This window comes from Pseudorca crassidens, chromosome 3, assembly GCF_039906515.1.
Source record: "Pseudorca crassidens isolate mPseCra1 chromosome 3, mPseCra1.hap1, whole genome shotgun sequence".
Taxonomy (NCBI): domain Eukaryota; kingdom Metazoa; phylum Chordata; class Mammalia; order Artiodactyla; family Delphinidae; genus Pseudorca; species Pseudorca crassidens.
In genome coordinates this window covers 9005970-9022801 of record NC_090298.1, presented here as the reverse complement: position 1 = coordinate 9022801, position 16832 = coordinate 9005970, and the positions used below count along the sequence as shown (strand labels likewise).

Here is a 16832-nt window from a genome sequence, read left to right as displayed (position 1 = left end):
GATAGAAGTTCAACATTTATTAAATCTATAAAATTGACTATTTCTTGACAGTGGTTCCCAACGAGGAGCTCATTTACTTAGAGCATTATTTTCTCCCTCCTTCCCACCCCGGCTCCGAGGAGATGGTAGAGTCCACTTCCTGTTTTTAAAACTACCGGAGATCTCGCGATGGAAGAAGGAGGTGAGCGCGGCCGGGCGTGGTGGTGTGTTCCGGGCGTGGTGGTGTGTTCCGGGCGCGGGCGGGGGCGCGGCGTGGGCTTTCTGGGCCTGGTGGTCAGTCAGCCGGGATGTCAGCGAGGCAGCGGGTCCGTGTCGGCGCGGCGGGACTGAGAGCTGCGGGGCCGCTGCTCGGGCTCGAGGTCTGGGGTTTGGTGCTCAGTGCTTGTGCCTGCGGCGGTCCTGGTATCTGGCCACCAGGAACTGTTCTCAGCGTTTCAGAGCGAATAACTCACTTAATCCGGAACGGTCTTCTGAGATGTGGGCACTGGAGTCACACTGTCCGGGTGGGGATCACAGCTCTGCCGCTTACTAGCTGTGTCTTTGGAGAAGTGACTTGTCTGCAAAAATGGCAATAGTAACAGTAGCATCTCTGTTTACGGCTGCTTTACGGATTCAGGGAGAACAGTGCCTGGTCCCTAGCAAGCTCTGTTTGTTTGTATTATGTGTTTGTTAAAGAGATTTGTTTGTATTTGTGTTTGTTAAAGAGATCACCGTTTTGCACGAATACTCCAGTAACTTGCCCAGAGTTACCCAGCTAGTAAGAAGCAAAATGGCCTGGCCTTGCGCTAAGAGTCCCACTCTGAAGCCCTGTGTTGTGCTGCCTCTGAAAGATCTTTTCCTGGCAGCCCTATCTAAGTAATACCAGGTCCTCTGAATCCCCTCTGCTGCTTTTTCTTCGGAGTGCTGATCACGACGTAATACTTTCTAGGCTTAGACTTATTTGTTATGGGTTTCCAGTCTCCCTGCACTCTAGCTGCTGTAGAATAGGGACTTACTCTGCTGTATTATTCCTAGCCTTTATCGGCTGCTCAGATGTTGAAATGAATGCGTGGGTTGTAACATTTAACTGTGGCCTGAAAGTTAAGAATTGGCTTTGTCACTGGATGGTTTGTGGTGGGCATTTAACCTCTCCTGTTGCTTGGCCCACTTAAGTGGTGCTCCGAGGACATTTTGGCTCTGGTCTCAATTCACTTTGGCTTGGTCAAGTCAGCGTTTCCTCATTCACGGTGATGAATCCTGTAATCCATTTGGTTCATTAGTGTCCTGAAGTATAGAAAATGTCTAATGATGTCCCCTATGCAGTTATTTCCTGTCAAAACATGGAAAAAAAGTTTTTTTCTAATGTCAATACATTCTGTTTCAAAAAGACACAAATGACGTTAGACCAGTACAAGAAAGGCTTCTTAAGGGACAAAATAATATACGTTAAAGGGACATAAAATACATGCTGTAGTTTTTCAGCCTGTATGTATATGCAAGTACACGGTGAACAGCCCTAAAATATTGCGACGTTCAAATATAAACCCCACTTTAAACAAACGGCAGGTCCCAATCCCCAAAAGGCCTGTCCTTTCTTCCTGGCCTTTTTCCTTTGGCTTGAACTCGGATAAGAACCCTGTACCTTTTTGTGCCTCTGTCACTGCCTCTAGCTTTGGCTGACCCAGATCTGTCACTGAAAATTGAGATTTTCAACCATTATCAGAAGTCAGTAACTAGGCAAGGCTGGAGACAACAGAAGTTCACTTTTCTGGGTCATTTACTTTCAACAACTGGCTCCCTCCAAGTGCTCAAAAATAGCCAATGGTCCCCACAGCTCTCATGTAAAGGAATGTTGCCATGTTCAAAAGAGCACATGTGACAAATCTTATGTCATTTATATGACAGTAAGACTGAATCTAACATGTTCCATCCGGAGGATTAGACATTTGTAGAAGCAGTCTTGATTTTAGCTTTGAATCTTTTAAGGATTGGCTTTCACTGATAAAAATCAGTGCATTTTTTACTGAACGGACATAGCAATATTTTAGATATATACATTGGATTTACATAGTAACTTCTTCAAAAGCTCATGCAAGTTTTTGTGACGTTGAAAGACTTTTGCAGGTCTAAAAACTTGACACAGAAGATTGAGTGATTTCATCAAGGGGTACACTGCTGCCAGTGTTGACTTTCTAAAAAACACAAATACTGTAGTGCTTTTGCACAGAAAGTTTCATCCCAGTGCATAAGAATAAAGTACATGTTTAACCTGGTGTGCAAGGGCTCCCCCGTCCTTCCTGTTTTATCTCCCACCCCGTGCTCATCAAACTGCTCCCCCGCCTTCCATGCCTTGGTTCCAAGGTGTCCGTCTTTCTTTTGAGAATGTCCCTTTTCTAATACAGATATCCTTTGCTTTTTGAAAATGAACTTTACACCACTTTGCTTTTGTGAAAAACCTACATTAGCCCCTGTTTTCCCAAACTGAAAGGAGTCCAAAGAAGGTTTTTGCTTTCATGACAAAGGGGGAAAAGGGAACACAGCGTGCTGACTTAGTTTTGCAGGGAGCTGTCCCGGAGAAAGTGTGCGCCCGGCAGCGGGAGCAGCCCCGCCAGGCTCCTTCCCCAGAAACCACACTCAGCATCCAGCCGCCACAGCCCTGAACTGTGTCTGGGAGCATCCGTGCTTCACCTAGATTTCTTTTGCTTTAAGCCGTTTGGCTTACGAAAGATTTCATGGAAACACTCTGCTTTTGGACAGTGGGGGAAACCTGTACCCTCACGCCCCGCTCAGATTCTGTTTCTGCCGACACCTTCCCGGTTCCATCATTGGGATCAGTCTTTCCTCCACCTCCTGTCGTATTCCCATGGCGTTTGGTACACGTTAGAGCATCTCTCACAACCTGCCTTGTAACTGTCTCCACTGGGCCCCCACCACTCACTCAGGCTAATGGGGGCCCTGAAGACCAGGAGTTCATCACATCTTTTGCTGATTAAGTTGAAGGGCCCATGTGTACACAGGTGAAACCGTTTGGGTCATCTGACTCGTGTTGGTCTAATCAACTCCCTATTGGCTTATGCTGACTAGAGAAACAGTCCATCAACAGACAAGTGGATAAACAAAATGTGGGCTATCCATACAGTGGGATATTAAATATTTGGCCATAAGGAGGAATAAAGTGCTGATACATAGTACAACATGGATGAATCTTGAGAACATTATGCTAGGTGAAAAGTCACTCACAAAAACCGCATACTGTATGATTTCACTCATGAAAGTCTGCTTCCTTTAGAGACAGAAGGCAGATTTGTGGCCGCTTAGGGCCAGAGGGGCAGGGGGGAGGATGGGGGGTGATGGCTAAAAGCATAAGGGGTTCCTTCTGGAAGTAATGAAGAAGTTCTGAATTTAACTATGGTGATGGTTACACATATCTGAATCTACTAAGAACCTTTGAATGGTACACATCAGATGGGCAAATTGTATGATATATGAATTACATCTCAATAAAGCTGTTAAAAATTGTTGAGCCCCCCTGTGATAGTATTGAGAGTAATAATAATAGTGGCCAGTAGTCATCACTTTCTCTCTCGGGCTGTGCTAAGGGCTTTATATGCATTGTTTATTTAACTGACCCAATAACTCTGTAACGATAGTATTATTTTAGAATGTTACAGGCAAGGAAACTGAGCCTTAGCAACAACTAGTGCCACACAACCTGTTCAGTTCTGAGACTCCAGAGTTGTGTGGCTGGAATCTTCCTAACCACTGTCCTCTACAGTTGGAATGCCTGCAGGAGGATTTTACACAAGGCAGGACAGATGTGCCTTGACTTATAAAAAAGAAAAATCAAATGCACTTCTATTAGCATGTAAGTTCCTCCATACAATGCTGAAAAGTATAAATGAGAATGTATTTAAAACTCTTGCTTTCTATCAAACACAATCACTTTCCTAAACTTTACTTTACTTCCATCGCCTGCATCAGCAATAGACTTTTGTTGTTGTGTCTGAACTGGTTTTCCTCCCTGACACTAGTTGTAAAACTCACTTCAGGGCACCTCGGGCAGCAACAACAAAGCTGCAACAAAGATGCTGAGGTGGGTCAGCTCCTCCCCCCACCCCCCCAAGCAGTGACTCACAGCCGTGGGCCAGCTTCTGGTGTGTCCTGTGTTCACATTTGGACCTCACCACAGCTGTGACAGATGACCACATCTCATGGGTATGGTAGGCGGAAATAGGTCCATGTTTGAATCCCCGGACCCTGCGAGGCCGCTACCTGGGGAGCAAGTTGGCAGATGTGGTTAAGTTAAGGACCTTGACGTGGGGGAATTATCCTGGCTTGTCTGGGTGGGCCAGTGTGCTCACAAGGGGAGGATCCCTTTCCTATAAAGGAAAGGGGGGCAGGGCTGTCAGAGGAGGTGTTGCGATGGAACCAGAGGTTGAGCGATGTGGGACCGGTGGCCGAGGAATGCAGGTGGCCCATCCTACCCTAGAGCTTCCAGAAGGAACACAGCATAGCCAGCCTATTTCAGGCATCTGACCTTCAGAACTGTACGTTAATAAATGCGTGTTTTTATTTATTTTTTCACACACACACACACACACACACACACACACTGTATTTTATTTTTACAGGAGATAAATAGACTGACACCAAGCATTGCAAATGGATGACCACGACAAAAGCAACAATGATTGCAATTACCAAACACGAAACACTCACACTGTGTCATAATATTGACATTCAGTCCAGGAATCCTCCACTGTAACAGCTCCTTCACTTTGCAGTGAAAATTGATTTATATATTTTTTGCCTCTGGGTCCTTGTGGGATTTTTTTTTTTTAATTCAAACAGAAAGTCATAAAAATTATAATCATCTGCATCAGCTATGCGTGTTGTTTTAACCCACCAACTTTGTGGTTATTTCTTACAGCAGCAGCAGGAGACTAACCCAGTGGGCCTTTTGTATGGCTTACTAAGGCCAAAACTATGAACACTACTGCCTTCGATGGATAAGACTCTGTTGTCGCCCCTCCTCTCACTCTCCTTTTTCCTGCAGATTCCTGTGGTTTTGGTCTTAGCGCCTCAGTGAGATGGAGAGCTGGTTCAGGGCAGCGATGGGCTTGTTCCCTGTGGGGTTCAGGTGCTGGGCGCTGTTCTGAGTGCTCTTCCTGTATCCCCTTGTTTCATCCTCACAAGGATCCCATGATCCTCACCTTACAGAGGAGGAGACTGAGGTTCGGAGAGGTGAAGGGTCACAGCTCTTAGTGAGGGGCGGAGCCAGGGTCCTGACCTTGGCAGCCTCTGCAGCCGTGCCCTTCGCTCTTGTGCTGTGCTCATCATTAATCCATTTAGAAATTAATTTCAAGTCAATTTCAACTTAAAAAACTTGAGATCCTATTAGGAATACTGTTCTAAAGGATAAACTCAAGAGGAGGTTATGTAAGTTACCATTTGTTTCCTCTGTAATCAGTGACTAGAGTTTGCTATATTCTGTACTTGTGATAACATTGAAATGCTTATTTTATTTTTTGTTCTTTGTGGATCTGCTTTAAAAATCTCCTTATTACCATATTTAGTAAAACCTGAGTTTTGTCTCCTCTGTACTTCAGAATTGAATTTGTACAACTGGATAATTGATGCCTGACCAATTTTGATGTAGAATACTTTCATCCTATTTGAAATAGGGTAATAATCAGACATTTTCATGCTTATTTCTTTATGGGGCTTTGTTCTGAACCATAAAAATATGGAGTACATAGTTAATATTTGAATTAACGGATACTGATTCATAAAATACCAAATAGATTGGAACACATTGTTTTCTAAGGAAGATGCCTAGAAAAAAAATCAATATGTTGGAAAGAAAAGGTTTTAGTCTTCCATGAGTATTGAATACTTTTCTGTAAAACACTTTAGTTGCTGGACTCTAGAACTCATTGTGGAATTCTACATTTGTAATTTAAATTGTATTGAGCAAAATTATCCTTTAAAAAGCATGAGTGTATTTGTCAATAAGAATTGTAAAAAACACCCCTACCTTGGATTTCCCATTTGGTGCTACATATATCTTTTCTGCTTGCTCTCAATCCAGGGACACCCCCAGAAACACTTAAAGAAGAAAGGCAGTCAGGATGTGTTCCACCTACAAGTCTTGAGGGCAACAGTTTGAAGAAAAGCAATTGGGGGTTCTTATTTACTGGCATTGTTGGGGGGACGCTGGTGGTCGTGTATGCTGTGGCCACACCGTTTATAACACCAGCCTTCCGAAGAATCTGTTTGCCTTTTGTACCTGCAACTGCAAAGCAGATTGAAAATGTTGTGAAAATGTTGCGATGCAGGAGAGGACCCCTGGTAGACATCGGTAGTGGCGACGGACGTATCGTGAGTTATGCGAAGATGTTTTAAGGTTTATGTTGTTTTAGGTTTTAAGGTTTAAAATTTCTGTTTCACATTTCTTGTGAGGCTTATGCAAAGACTTGCTAAATTGACAGCCTGATTAAAGTCATTTAATTTTGTGTTTGTTTGGCTGAACTTCTAAGCCCTTCAGCGGGATTTTGGAATTTATTTTTCTCAGATTTAATTTTTCTTAAAGGTGAAAGTGCACTGTAGATCTGCCAGGTAAAAAGGAACAACTAATTTGTAATTATGAAGTTGTCCATTAAAAAACTTAGGCAGTAGAGGTGACATAACCAGAAGAAACATGTTAAGTCATGTAGTTTGTTTTACATTTTTTGCATCATAAATGCTTCTACATTTACCTGTATTTATACAAGTATCATAATTCCTGTGTGGTAATATTGAGTTAAATAAGGAAGAGCCAATGTGTTGAGCCCCACTTATCCAAAAATCAGACTTTCAGTGACTTCAGCTCATTGTGACCCCAGCTGGGAACCTATAAATAAAGACTTAAAGCCACTGACTGGCCAACGGTGTCCCTCGTTGGGCAAGGTGGCACCATCTTTAGGCCTCCCCCCAGATGATGAGCAGAAAGTGAGGATAGCAGAAGCATAGGCTCGTGTTCTGGAAACATTTAGTGTGGAAACCAGCAGGGTACAGCACCTTTCACTGCCCCTGCAGACGTGGACCCTGCAGTTTCATGGTAGTGACCTGGAATAATCAGCAAGAGTGACTTGTTTTGAAGAAATCCGGGGATTATATATTAACTAGGAGGACATTTTAAAATCCAGATATGAACGCTTTACATCTCTGGATGGTCTCTTTCTGGTTTCTAAGAAAATGGCAAAGGGGCGACACCGTAGTTACTTGGGAAATTGCCGTAGATGGGACAGTTCCTTCAGGGCTGCTCCCTTGAACAGTGGTGGCAAAACAGGGTGAGCAGAGACCGCAGCCCAGCCCACCGTCCCTCTCACCTTTGGAGGCCGGGGACATTCGGCACTTGACTTTATCCTGACTCGTTCCATTTTGCTTTTACCTGTTGTCGATTTTGAGTGAACCATCTTTAAATACCAAGGAAATGTGTAATTAATTGCAGGTTCCTCACTGACCGGTTGTTCTCATTGCATGTTACAGCTAGTTCACAAAACAGTCTCCAGGCTCGCTCAGTTCACCTGCTGCTGTTCCGTCAGTGATGGAAGGAGAAGGCAGGTTTTCAGAAACTTTTTGTCAGCCCTTCCTGGGGTGGGCCAGTCCAGAATGAATTAGGCAGCTGTCCAAAGCAAGCCTGTTCTGATGCTCAAGGTGAAATCTTCGACAGAAAAATAAGAAAACTGAGTTTAAATGGATGGGCATTACGTTGTCCACAAAGCTATTGTAACTTCAGAGCCCCACCTTTAAATGGTGTCTTGAACAAACACCTTTTGATTGGATGTTTTATGATTATAGACCATAAATAGGAAGTTTTCATATCATTTGACTATGTGAGTTGATGTTTTTCTTATTTTGAACATGGCCTCTCCGCACAGGTAATAGCAGCTGCAAAGGAAGGATTCACAGCTGTGGGTTATGAATTAAACCCCTGGCTCGTCTGGTACTCCAGATACTGCGCTCGGCGGGAAGGGGTGCAGGCATCGGCCAAATTTTACATCTCAGACTTGTGGAAGGTAAGTAAGGCAGAGGATGGTGCTAGGAAACTCCACCCCCAAACTTTATAATTCATGATTAGTATGACTGAGACCTGAAGATGTATTAAAAGAAGAAATGTAAGTGTATATTTCAGCATAATGAAATGTGAACAGCTTTTAAACTGATACATTTTACAAATCAACACTACTTTAGAGTAGAAACTTCAGGTTTATAACTTACAGGTCATGTGAATACTAGCATTTCATTTACTCAATTTAAAAAGTTCTCATTTCTATTTATTATGCAGTGATAAGATTTTGATCTCTTTTGGAAGTCTTATGCATCGTAATACAGGCATTAACTTGTTAATGTCATTCTTGGTAAATAGTAGGTGTGTGTGTGTGTGTTTGTATGTGTGTATGTGTGTGAGTGTGTTTATTTGTGTGTATATGTGTATGTATGTGTGTGTGAATGTGTGTTTGTATATGTGAGACTGTTTATGTATATGTGTGTTTGTGTATGTGTGTGTATATGTGTGTGTATGTGTGTGAGACTGTATATGTGTGAGTTTGTGTATGTGTGTGTCTGTGTGTATTTATGTGTGTGTACATGTGTGTTTGTATATGTGTAAGTGTGTATATGTGGTTTATGTGTGTGAGCGTTTATATGTGTGTGAGTGTGTGAGTGTGTGTATGTGTGTGTGTGTGTGTGTGTGTGTGTGTGTGTGTATGTGTATACATACCTAGAGAGAGACAGAGATGGTGCAGGAGAAAAGAAGGGATCCACCAACCATGCTGTCATGGTTCCTTCATGTCTTCATAAAGCACAAGATATTTCTAAGTTTACTTGTTCTCTAAAAAGTGCCCTGTAATTTTGCTTTAGGAATGCTCCATAAAATGCTTTTTCTTAAATAACAATTTCCCATTGTAATATTGTCATCAGTAGCTTATAAAAATTCACTCGAGTTTTATTCTGTATATACGTAAATGATCTCTCCATAGAGTAAATAAAACTTTTATTGGGCACTAAGAATTTTGACTGGTGAAGCACTTTTTCCCCCAGTTTTCCAACTAAAGACCATTTCATTGCATCTTTTACTTAGTATTTTAGAGAAGAGGAGGGGGGCTAGAATTCTAAGGATGGCTCAACAGGAAAAACAGGTGGTTCTGAAATCCCTTGAGCTCTTGCTAAGCTCGTTTGGTAGAGAGTGGAGTAGAAAGTGGGCCAGGGGTGCAGACGGCCCGGGCTACCTTGATGAGCACCAGTGGTCCCTGGATGAGTCACTGCCTTTCTGACAGTTGACCCCGGGTGGCCCTGCATGGAGTGGCTGTGAAGATGAGATGAGATAACTTACGGGAAACTTTTGGAAAACTGTAACAGATGAACTAACACGGGCGAAAGTGTGAATGTGGGAAATCTTAAAAAGGACCACTCTTTGCGAAAACCCACTGTTGGGTGAAATGGGAAATTGATACTCATTTTGAAATAAAACTTAAGCTAATGTATGGCTTTCAAAAATTAATCTGTGAATTGTTTTTTCCCTCCCCTTTAGGTCACTTTTTCGCAGTACTCAAATGTTGTTGTCTTTGGCGTGCCCCAGATGGTGAGTATGCACTCTCCTGCCCCCTGCGTGTTTGGTTCTAGGTTATGAGGGGGCTTCCAGCCCGAACAGACCACCTATCTCAGGCCTGCTCCCCCATGTGCAAAATGACAGCCTCCCAAGATTCTGAGGGAACATCGGATTTTAGATCATTGGTTTAACAAAGTACTTCAGGGCCCTAGAAGATTAATCATAAAAGATCCAGTCTTGTAGTTTAAAACTTTTGCTTCAGATAAAGGTCTCAATGATCTACCTAAGCCCTAAAAATTCCAGTCTGAAAACTGCTTTATGAGCTCCTGGTGTCTAATATGGGTGGATATTTTCACGTTCACTCACTTATATTCTGCTGAAATCACTTGGGAAAGTTAAGGGAATGTTCCCTTGGAGCTGATCATTCCTTGGATTTTGCAGTGAGATGATTTTCAGGGTGCATGAGCGTTGACTAGTTTCAGCTGACCTCAGTTGACTGATTTGTATTGAACTCTGACTCTGTACTTTTACAAGTGAAAATGCTGCCGCATCAGACTGAAAATGATCCTAAATTTAGCCTTTGGAAAGGTGACCAGAATGGGATGCTTTCATTGTAATTGTTGGTTTACAGACCATAGTAAGAAATCCCCCTTCACTTTTCAAAGTATATAATTGTAGCCATAATAATCTTGGTAAAATTGGATGTTTGCTGAAATGCCACTGTATGACTGATATGATTTTTAATTAAAAAAAAAAGAAATTTACTTTTTTTGTTGTTATACCTTCTTATTCATACCTTACTTTTTGTTTAAGATGTCTCAACGCTGGAGAAGTTTTGTCTTACTGTTAGGACTTTCAGTGCGATGCCATTTTCTTTAAAAAGTCTATTTAGAAGTGCTTTTGTTAGATATTCTTGAAAGTGACAGAAGCTTATATGTTCGTAATTCTTAGCAAGCCTAAAATTAAGATGAAACCTCCGCATCTACACTTCTGTTATAGAAATGAAAAGAGGTAGAAAGGCATGATCCCTGGTTATTAAAAGAAAAGAAAAAAAACTATTTAGGATCGTAGAATTGCTATGGAATTTGATGGTTACTTCCTACTTATTGTGAAGTTTGGGCATTCTTTTGGAATAATTAGCATTTTGGGGCAAATAACTTTAATTTGAAATCTGTACTTTCTAAAAATAGAAAGTTGCTGTTTATTCCTCGCTGTCTTGAGAGGCCCCGTGGTGGCCGCAGCAGCTGTGTCCCAGTGGGGGGCAGCAGTGGCCTTTGCTGGGCTCTAGTTCCTTGTGCTTCTAACCACTTCTGTAGTCAGTTTTGGGAACTGTTCACTCAAGGGAAATAAGAGTGTGTAATTTTGAAGAATACTGTTACGATTATTGTCCGTTCTTCTGTACACAGAGAAATCTTAAATAAGGAACTTGCAGCATTTCACTGTTCCCAGAAAAAGGGAGCAGGTGAAATACACGAAGCACCCACGTTCCCTGGGTTAAGAGGGATTCAGCCAACTTGGAGTCTTCCATGCAGGGGGATCGATCGGGGTGCAGGGCCCAGATGGCTTCTGTGGGTCTGGGGGCCCTGGTTTCCGGGTGGAGGGCCCTGCTTTCCCCCTTGTCAAGCCTTGCCTACGTGGAGGCAGTGAGCGGAGGGGAGTGCTCCCAGGGGACTCACGGGGCCGGGTCGGCCCTCTGCGGATCGTGTGAGCGCTGGAAAGTTCTTCAACCCGTCTGGGCCCCATCATGCCATTTTCTGTTAATAGACTGCATTTCCCTGGCCAGTTTCCTGGCAGTGGCTCGGTGGCTGGACAAAGCCAGCATGGCAGGAAAGGTTTCCAATGGCAACTGAAGCACACAGAGGCTGCGAGAAGCCGGAGGATGCTTAGGGAGCTCCAGAGGTGCGGACCCTGGTGTTACCCATCCTCACTCTGCCCCTGGTACCGGGCTGGTGCTTCCTAGCAGCTCTGTGCAGTGGTAGCTCAGATGAGAGCGGCTCTGACCTTTGATCCTGGGTGTGTGTCCGGCGTAGCAGGAGTAAGGGTGCCAGTGGACCTGGCAGGCCAGTGCTAGGATGGTAAACAGCCGCACTTAACACAAGCTCATGCCCCAAGAGTGTCTTTTTGGAATGTGGGACAGATCGGTTGTGTCCTTGTTGAAAACCCTTCTGTGACTTCTTGCTACCTGAAAGCAGTGAGGGTAAGGCCCGGCCCTCCACATGGCCCGAGTGGTCCTGCTTCCGCCAGCCCTCTGCACACCAGCTCCATCCTTCTCTTGGCCCTTAAACTGTACTGTGTGGGGTGGTGTGTGTCCTTCTCTCTGACTTCAGTGCCCCCAGCTCTGGGCCTGGTTAGGGAGCGTCTGCTCAGCACTCGCAGGTCGGATGTCTTTTCCTTCGAGGAGCCATCCCTGATCGCCCTGTGAGACAAGCCCCAACACCCCCGACTTCCAGAGCCCTTTCCTCTCTCTGAGGACACATGGCCGCACGTTTCCTTGTGTGATGGCTTTGGTGCTGTCGGCCATGGGCACCGCGCACTGTGAGCTCAGGAGCAGGGCGGACCTGTCGTCCTCGCTGCCAGACCTCCAGCTCAGCAGCACCCGGCCCCGTGATGGCCCAGGAAACGTGTGTCAAACGAACGGATGAATATCGTATAAATACACGCATTAAGTACACTCTTCCAGTGGGCTATTAAGTTTCGTAACTTCAGAGGGTGACTCCTTTAATTTTAGTTATGAATCCTGTTATGACTTGATGAATGAAAATACTATCATCATGTTCTGATCAAGAAACATGATTCATGACCGAATCATTTATCATTCATTCATTCATTCAGGAGCAGGTTCCAGGAGCAGCAGGGAGGTGGGCAGGAGGAGGGGAGCAGGGGAGAGGTGGGGTCCGAGAAGAGACAGGGCTTGGGCGGGAAGGACACAGGCTGCCATGGGGAGCAGATGGGGAGGAGCCAGGGGACGGGGTCTGAGCTCTGGCAGGCATCTGGGCCATCGATGGAGCAGCTGGTGAGAGGTGGTCCAATTCTGGATGCGTTGTGAGGAGAGAACCAACAGGGTGAGCAGGCAGATCCAGTTGGGGGCACGAGGGAGGAAGGAGCCCAGGGCGGCCCGAGGTGTTTGGCCTGAGCTGCTGGAGTTTGCTGAGCCCGGAAAGGTGCAGGCAGAGTGTGCAGGGACGGGAGGGGAGACCAGGAATTCCACGTGGCCTGTGCAGTCTGGGACGCGTGTGGATATGTCAGGTGGGCGGCGGTGGATGCCAGGAGTCTGGGGCATGGGAGGGAGGGCTCGTGGGACATTAGTGCCAGGAGTTGAAGCCAAGGAGTGGCTGAGGTCACCTGGGGAGGGGCCGGAGCCGTGTAAGGCCTGAGCCTTGACCCCCAGCAAAGGACTCGAGGGGGAGGGGGAGGGGAGGAGGGGAGAGGGAGGAGGAGGGGAGGGGAGGGGGAGGGGGAGAGCAGGTGTGTATGTGGGTTACTCCAGAAGCCAAGAGAAGCCCGTTCCAGGGAGGAGTGACCAAGTGGCTTGGAGCTGCAGGTGCACTTCTCTAATGTGTCTTACGCCTTTGAGCTGGTTTCAACTTATGTTTAAAGTTTTGAAGATGTAATTAGAATACGATGAGTTCGTGTCACTTTGAAACGTGTAATTGTATGAATAATTTTGAATTTCATTAGGCGGACGTGGCACATCATGGCTTCTCTTTGTGTATGATATCAAGACCCAGGTTTGTTGCATATTTATGTGTAATTTAGTCAGTTAATTTCTTATGATTGAAATAGTGCCTTTCATTTGTACGTTTATCTTGACTTAGCATATGACAGTCATTTGGAAATAAAAGATCTGTAAAAAAGAAAAGAAGAATGGTAATGTGAATAAATTTATAATTGTCGTTTCTGTGAACAAAATTACCATAAGAAACATCTGATATTTTGGAAAAACACATATTGTCCTATTCTTTGCTTATTTAATTTTTTCCTTCAAGGAAGAAAACTTTTCCTTTTTTTTATTTTTTAAAAAAGCAATCTTTTACTAGCTGTTAAAAGAATGGAAATATTCCATCCTTAATGGAATTTATTCTTTGTTATCTTGGTATTGATTCTAATGAAGAATCAGAATTCTGGCTCACTGCAGCCATAGGTCAGGTTAGAGGAATTTTTCCAAACCTTTCTTTAAAGATATATAGGTGAGGAATAAAATCTTCCTAGAAGCCCTATTGATTTGTTCATCTTGATTTAATTGGTTACTTTTAAAGGGAGTAGGTTTTGCTCAGATCTTGGTTTCTAAATATCGTTTCTCACTCAGAGGAACCGGGAATGTTTGAGAAATGGCTGATTCCGGGGCTGAGGAAGGGAAGACACAAAAGCCTGGAACATTTTGTTGAGCCCAAATAGCAGGAGGTGCTCAGAATGTTTGATGGGGCACATCGACAGGAGAGAGAAGCCAGCTTGAGGGAGTTCCCAGTGGCCAAGCTGGGACAATTTGTGTGCTAGAGTAAACAAGGACGATGGTGGGTTGTAACCCATCGAACGAAGTGAGAATCTAGGAGTTCACACTTACAGTGATGGAGAGACAGAAGGGAAAGCTATTCCTCGACGTTTTGACTGTCGATCTGGGAGGAAGGATGGAATTAGCAAATTGCCACTTTCAGTCCTTACAGTAAAACTTGACTCAGGCAGAATCATCAGGAATGCTGCATTGAGTGGGGCAGCTGGATGAGTAATAGGACATTTGCATCTTCTCAAGGCGTCTCCCCGCAATTGCTTACCCATTGCAAAGGAGCAGTAGTAACCAAACTGGAGACACCAGAAAGCTCCTTGACTGAGTGGTACGTCACCCTCAAAGCAGGAGGACCCCATGGACTCGGGACCGTGGAGCCCTGCAAAGTCCACAGCCCCGCTCGTGGGGCGTTGCCAAGGACGCGCGCACCGAGTCATCATGAGCCCGTGTCAGAGGGACGTCCGGTAAATAACTGGCCTGTGTTCTTTCTTTTTTTCTTTTTTGCGGTATGCGGGCCTCTCACTGTTGTGGCCTCTCCCGTCGCAGAGCACAGGCTCCGGACGCGCAGGTTCAGCGTCCATGGCTCACGGGCCCAGCCGCTCCGCGGCATGTGGGATCTTCCTGGACCGGGGCACGAACCCGTGTCCCCTGCATGGGCAGGCAGACTCTCAACCACTGCGCCACCAGGGAAGCCCTGGCCTGTGTTCTTAAAGGAGGTTATTGTCGTGAGACACTAAAGGAGGCTGAGGAACCATTACAGCTCCATGCAGTGTGGGAGCCCGGCTGTGGGACAATGTGAAGGACATTACTGGGACATTTGACAAAATTGGGATGCTATTGGAATTATTATTACTGGAATACAATGTTAAATTTCCTGAATTTGATAATTGTGCTGGGTCTCTTTCTTAGAAAACACCGAAGTATCAAGGAGTAAAGGGCCATGTTGTATGCGACCTGTTCTCAAGTGGTTTAGAAAAAATGTTCAGAGAGAGGGGAAGAGAGCAATAAGACAAACTATTAAAAATTGGTGAACCTGGGTAAAGGAATACAGGAGTTCTTTGCTCTATTCTTGCAACTTTTCTATAAATTGAAATTATTCCAAAATAACAAAGGAATAAAGTAGAAAAGATGTTTTTAGGAGGTGAAGGTGGTAATATAATTTTAGGACCTGAAGATAAAATTTTAAGCAGCTGTTAATTTGCTGACGTAATTACAATGTCAGTACTCTTAGCAAGCAGTAAAACTCCTCCTTCACAGATAGTAATAAAATTATGCAAAAGTGATAAGAGGATTTTATTTTTTATAAGTTATATTGACTATCAAGAAATTAATTATCAGTGTATTATGGATGCATTTTTAAAAACTATGAAATAGCAGGCTTCCCTGGTGGCGCAGTGGTTGAGAGTCCGCCTGCTGATGAAGGGGACACGGGTTCGTGCCCCGGTCTGGGAAGATCCCACATGCCGCGGAGCGGCTGGGCCCATGAGCCATGGCTGCTGAGCCTGCACGCCCGGAGCCTGTGCTCCACAACGGGAGAAGCCACAACAGTGAGAGGCCTGCGTACTGCAAAGAAAAACCCCCCAAAAACAAAAAAAAAACTATGAAATATTTCATCATATTTCAAGTTGGTAGAATGTGTATATTTTTTCATGGTCTAATTATACCATTTTTTGTTGATTTTAGGTGCTGTTGATTTTAAGATGTACCATTGCTATTGGGAAAGAAAAAAAAATGTTGCCAATTATAGTTCTAAGACAATGTCAATTGTACGATGTATCCTGATTTCAGACATGTTAAAAATGTGGAAAAAGATAAATAATTGAGACAGGTAGATTGAAATGTTTAGGTAGGTAAATAATTTAAGGCTGCTTCTCACATTAATTACTGCCACATCATGATTTTAGTCAGGAAAGTGAACTCTGTGATACACATCTGCTATAAATGACAAATTTTATAATTGATACTAGAATATTCTTATAACTGTTGTTCATGTGACTTCTGTATTTTGATGGATTATTTGATGATGTATTTATGCCCAGGAGTGGTATTTTTACAATCAGTAATTTTGCACAGGCTTTTTTCAGGGATGCAGATACAAAAGGACATTGAGAAATCATTTCCTCCGACTATCCGCTCACTGAAATGATGGCTGTCGTTCTCCACAGATGCTGCAGTTGGAGAAGAAGCTTGAGCTTGAACTTGAGGACGAGGCTAGAGTCATTGCTTGCCGGTTCCCCTTCCCACACTGGACCCCGGCCCAGGTCACAGGGGAGGGGATAGACACCGTGTGGGCCTACGATGCCAGTTCTTTCAGGAGAAGTAAGAAAAGGCCCTGAAGATCCGTGCATTTCCAGTTGGTCATTCAAATATAAACTTTATCCAGAGAATTTTCTGAAGTGTTGGGGGTCTTTGATTTTATAGAGACTTAAGGCTGTGTCTTCAGCAAAGAGGATATTTTTCCTTGTTATGGAATGAGAAATTATGATTGCTTTCCTTAACTTTTGGAGAAAATAAACAGAAGTTGAGAACAGCAGGTAGATTTAAAGCTCCTTTCATGGTGTGTTCAAAACAAATGTGCTTACTGCTTTTCATGCACTCGGGTGTGTGAAAATATGGATGAGCTATGGTCATGTTGATGGGTGGGAGAGATGTCAGCAGCTCTTCACATTATAAAGAACATGCTTTAATGCCACAGATGAGAAGAAACAATTTAAAAGGAGGGAATGCATTTGTAAATGTTTGCAATTTCCTGTAACTTTA

General features: G+C 44.1%; 1 protein-coding gene across 3 annotated transcripts; it reads left to right on the top strand.

Moving 5' to 3' along the window:
• The first annotated feature begins 312 nt into the window (after positions 1 to 312).
• Positions 313 to 16602, top strand: ATPSCKMT (ATP synthase c subunit lysine N-methyltransferase). Of its 3 annotated transcripts, none has more exons than XR_010941877.1 (6): positions 313 to 503; positions 6071 to 6360; positions 7902 to 8039; positions 9554 to 9604; positions 15756 to 15918; positions 16238 to 16369. XR_010941877.1 is itself a non-coding variant. In XM_067730367.1 (6 exons), exons 1-6 carry the CDS (start codon positions 476 to 478, stop codon positions 16350 to 16352), a joined length of 672 nt encoding a protein of 223 aa, XP_067586468.1. In that variant the 5' UTR covers positions 313 to 475; the 3' UTR covers positions 16353 to 16602. The 3 variants fall into 3 exon arrangements, 2 of the variants coding, with proteins under 2 accessions (XP_067586468.1, XP_067586466.1); XM_067730367.1 differs by lacking the exon at positions 15756 to 15918 and adding an exon at positions 13250 to 13299 and having other exon boundaries at positions 16238 to 16602; XM_067730365.1 differs by lacking the exon at positions 15756 to 15918 and having other exon boundaries at positions 324 to 503; positions 16238 to 16602.
• The last annotated feature ends 230 nt before the right edge of the window (positions 16603 to 16832 follow it).

Excerpts from the sequence above, each read along its gene's own strand:
- ATPSCKMT (XM_067730365.1), top strand. The coding sequence starts at position 476 with ATGTGGGCACTGGAGTCACACTGTCCGG. Across the intron at positions 6,361-7,901 it reads GTAGTGGCGACGGACGTATC|GTAATAGCAGCTGCAAAGGA; the intron begins GTGAGTTATGCG and ends CTCTCCGCACAG. Across the intron at positions 9,605-16,237 it reads TCTTTGGCGTGCCCCAGATG|ATGCTGCAGTTGGAGAAGAA; the intron begins GTGAGTATGCAC and ends CGTTCTCCACAG.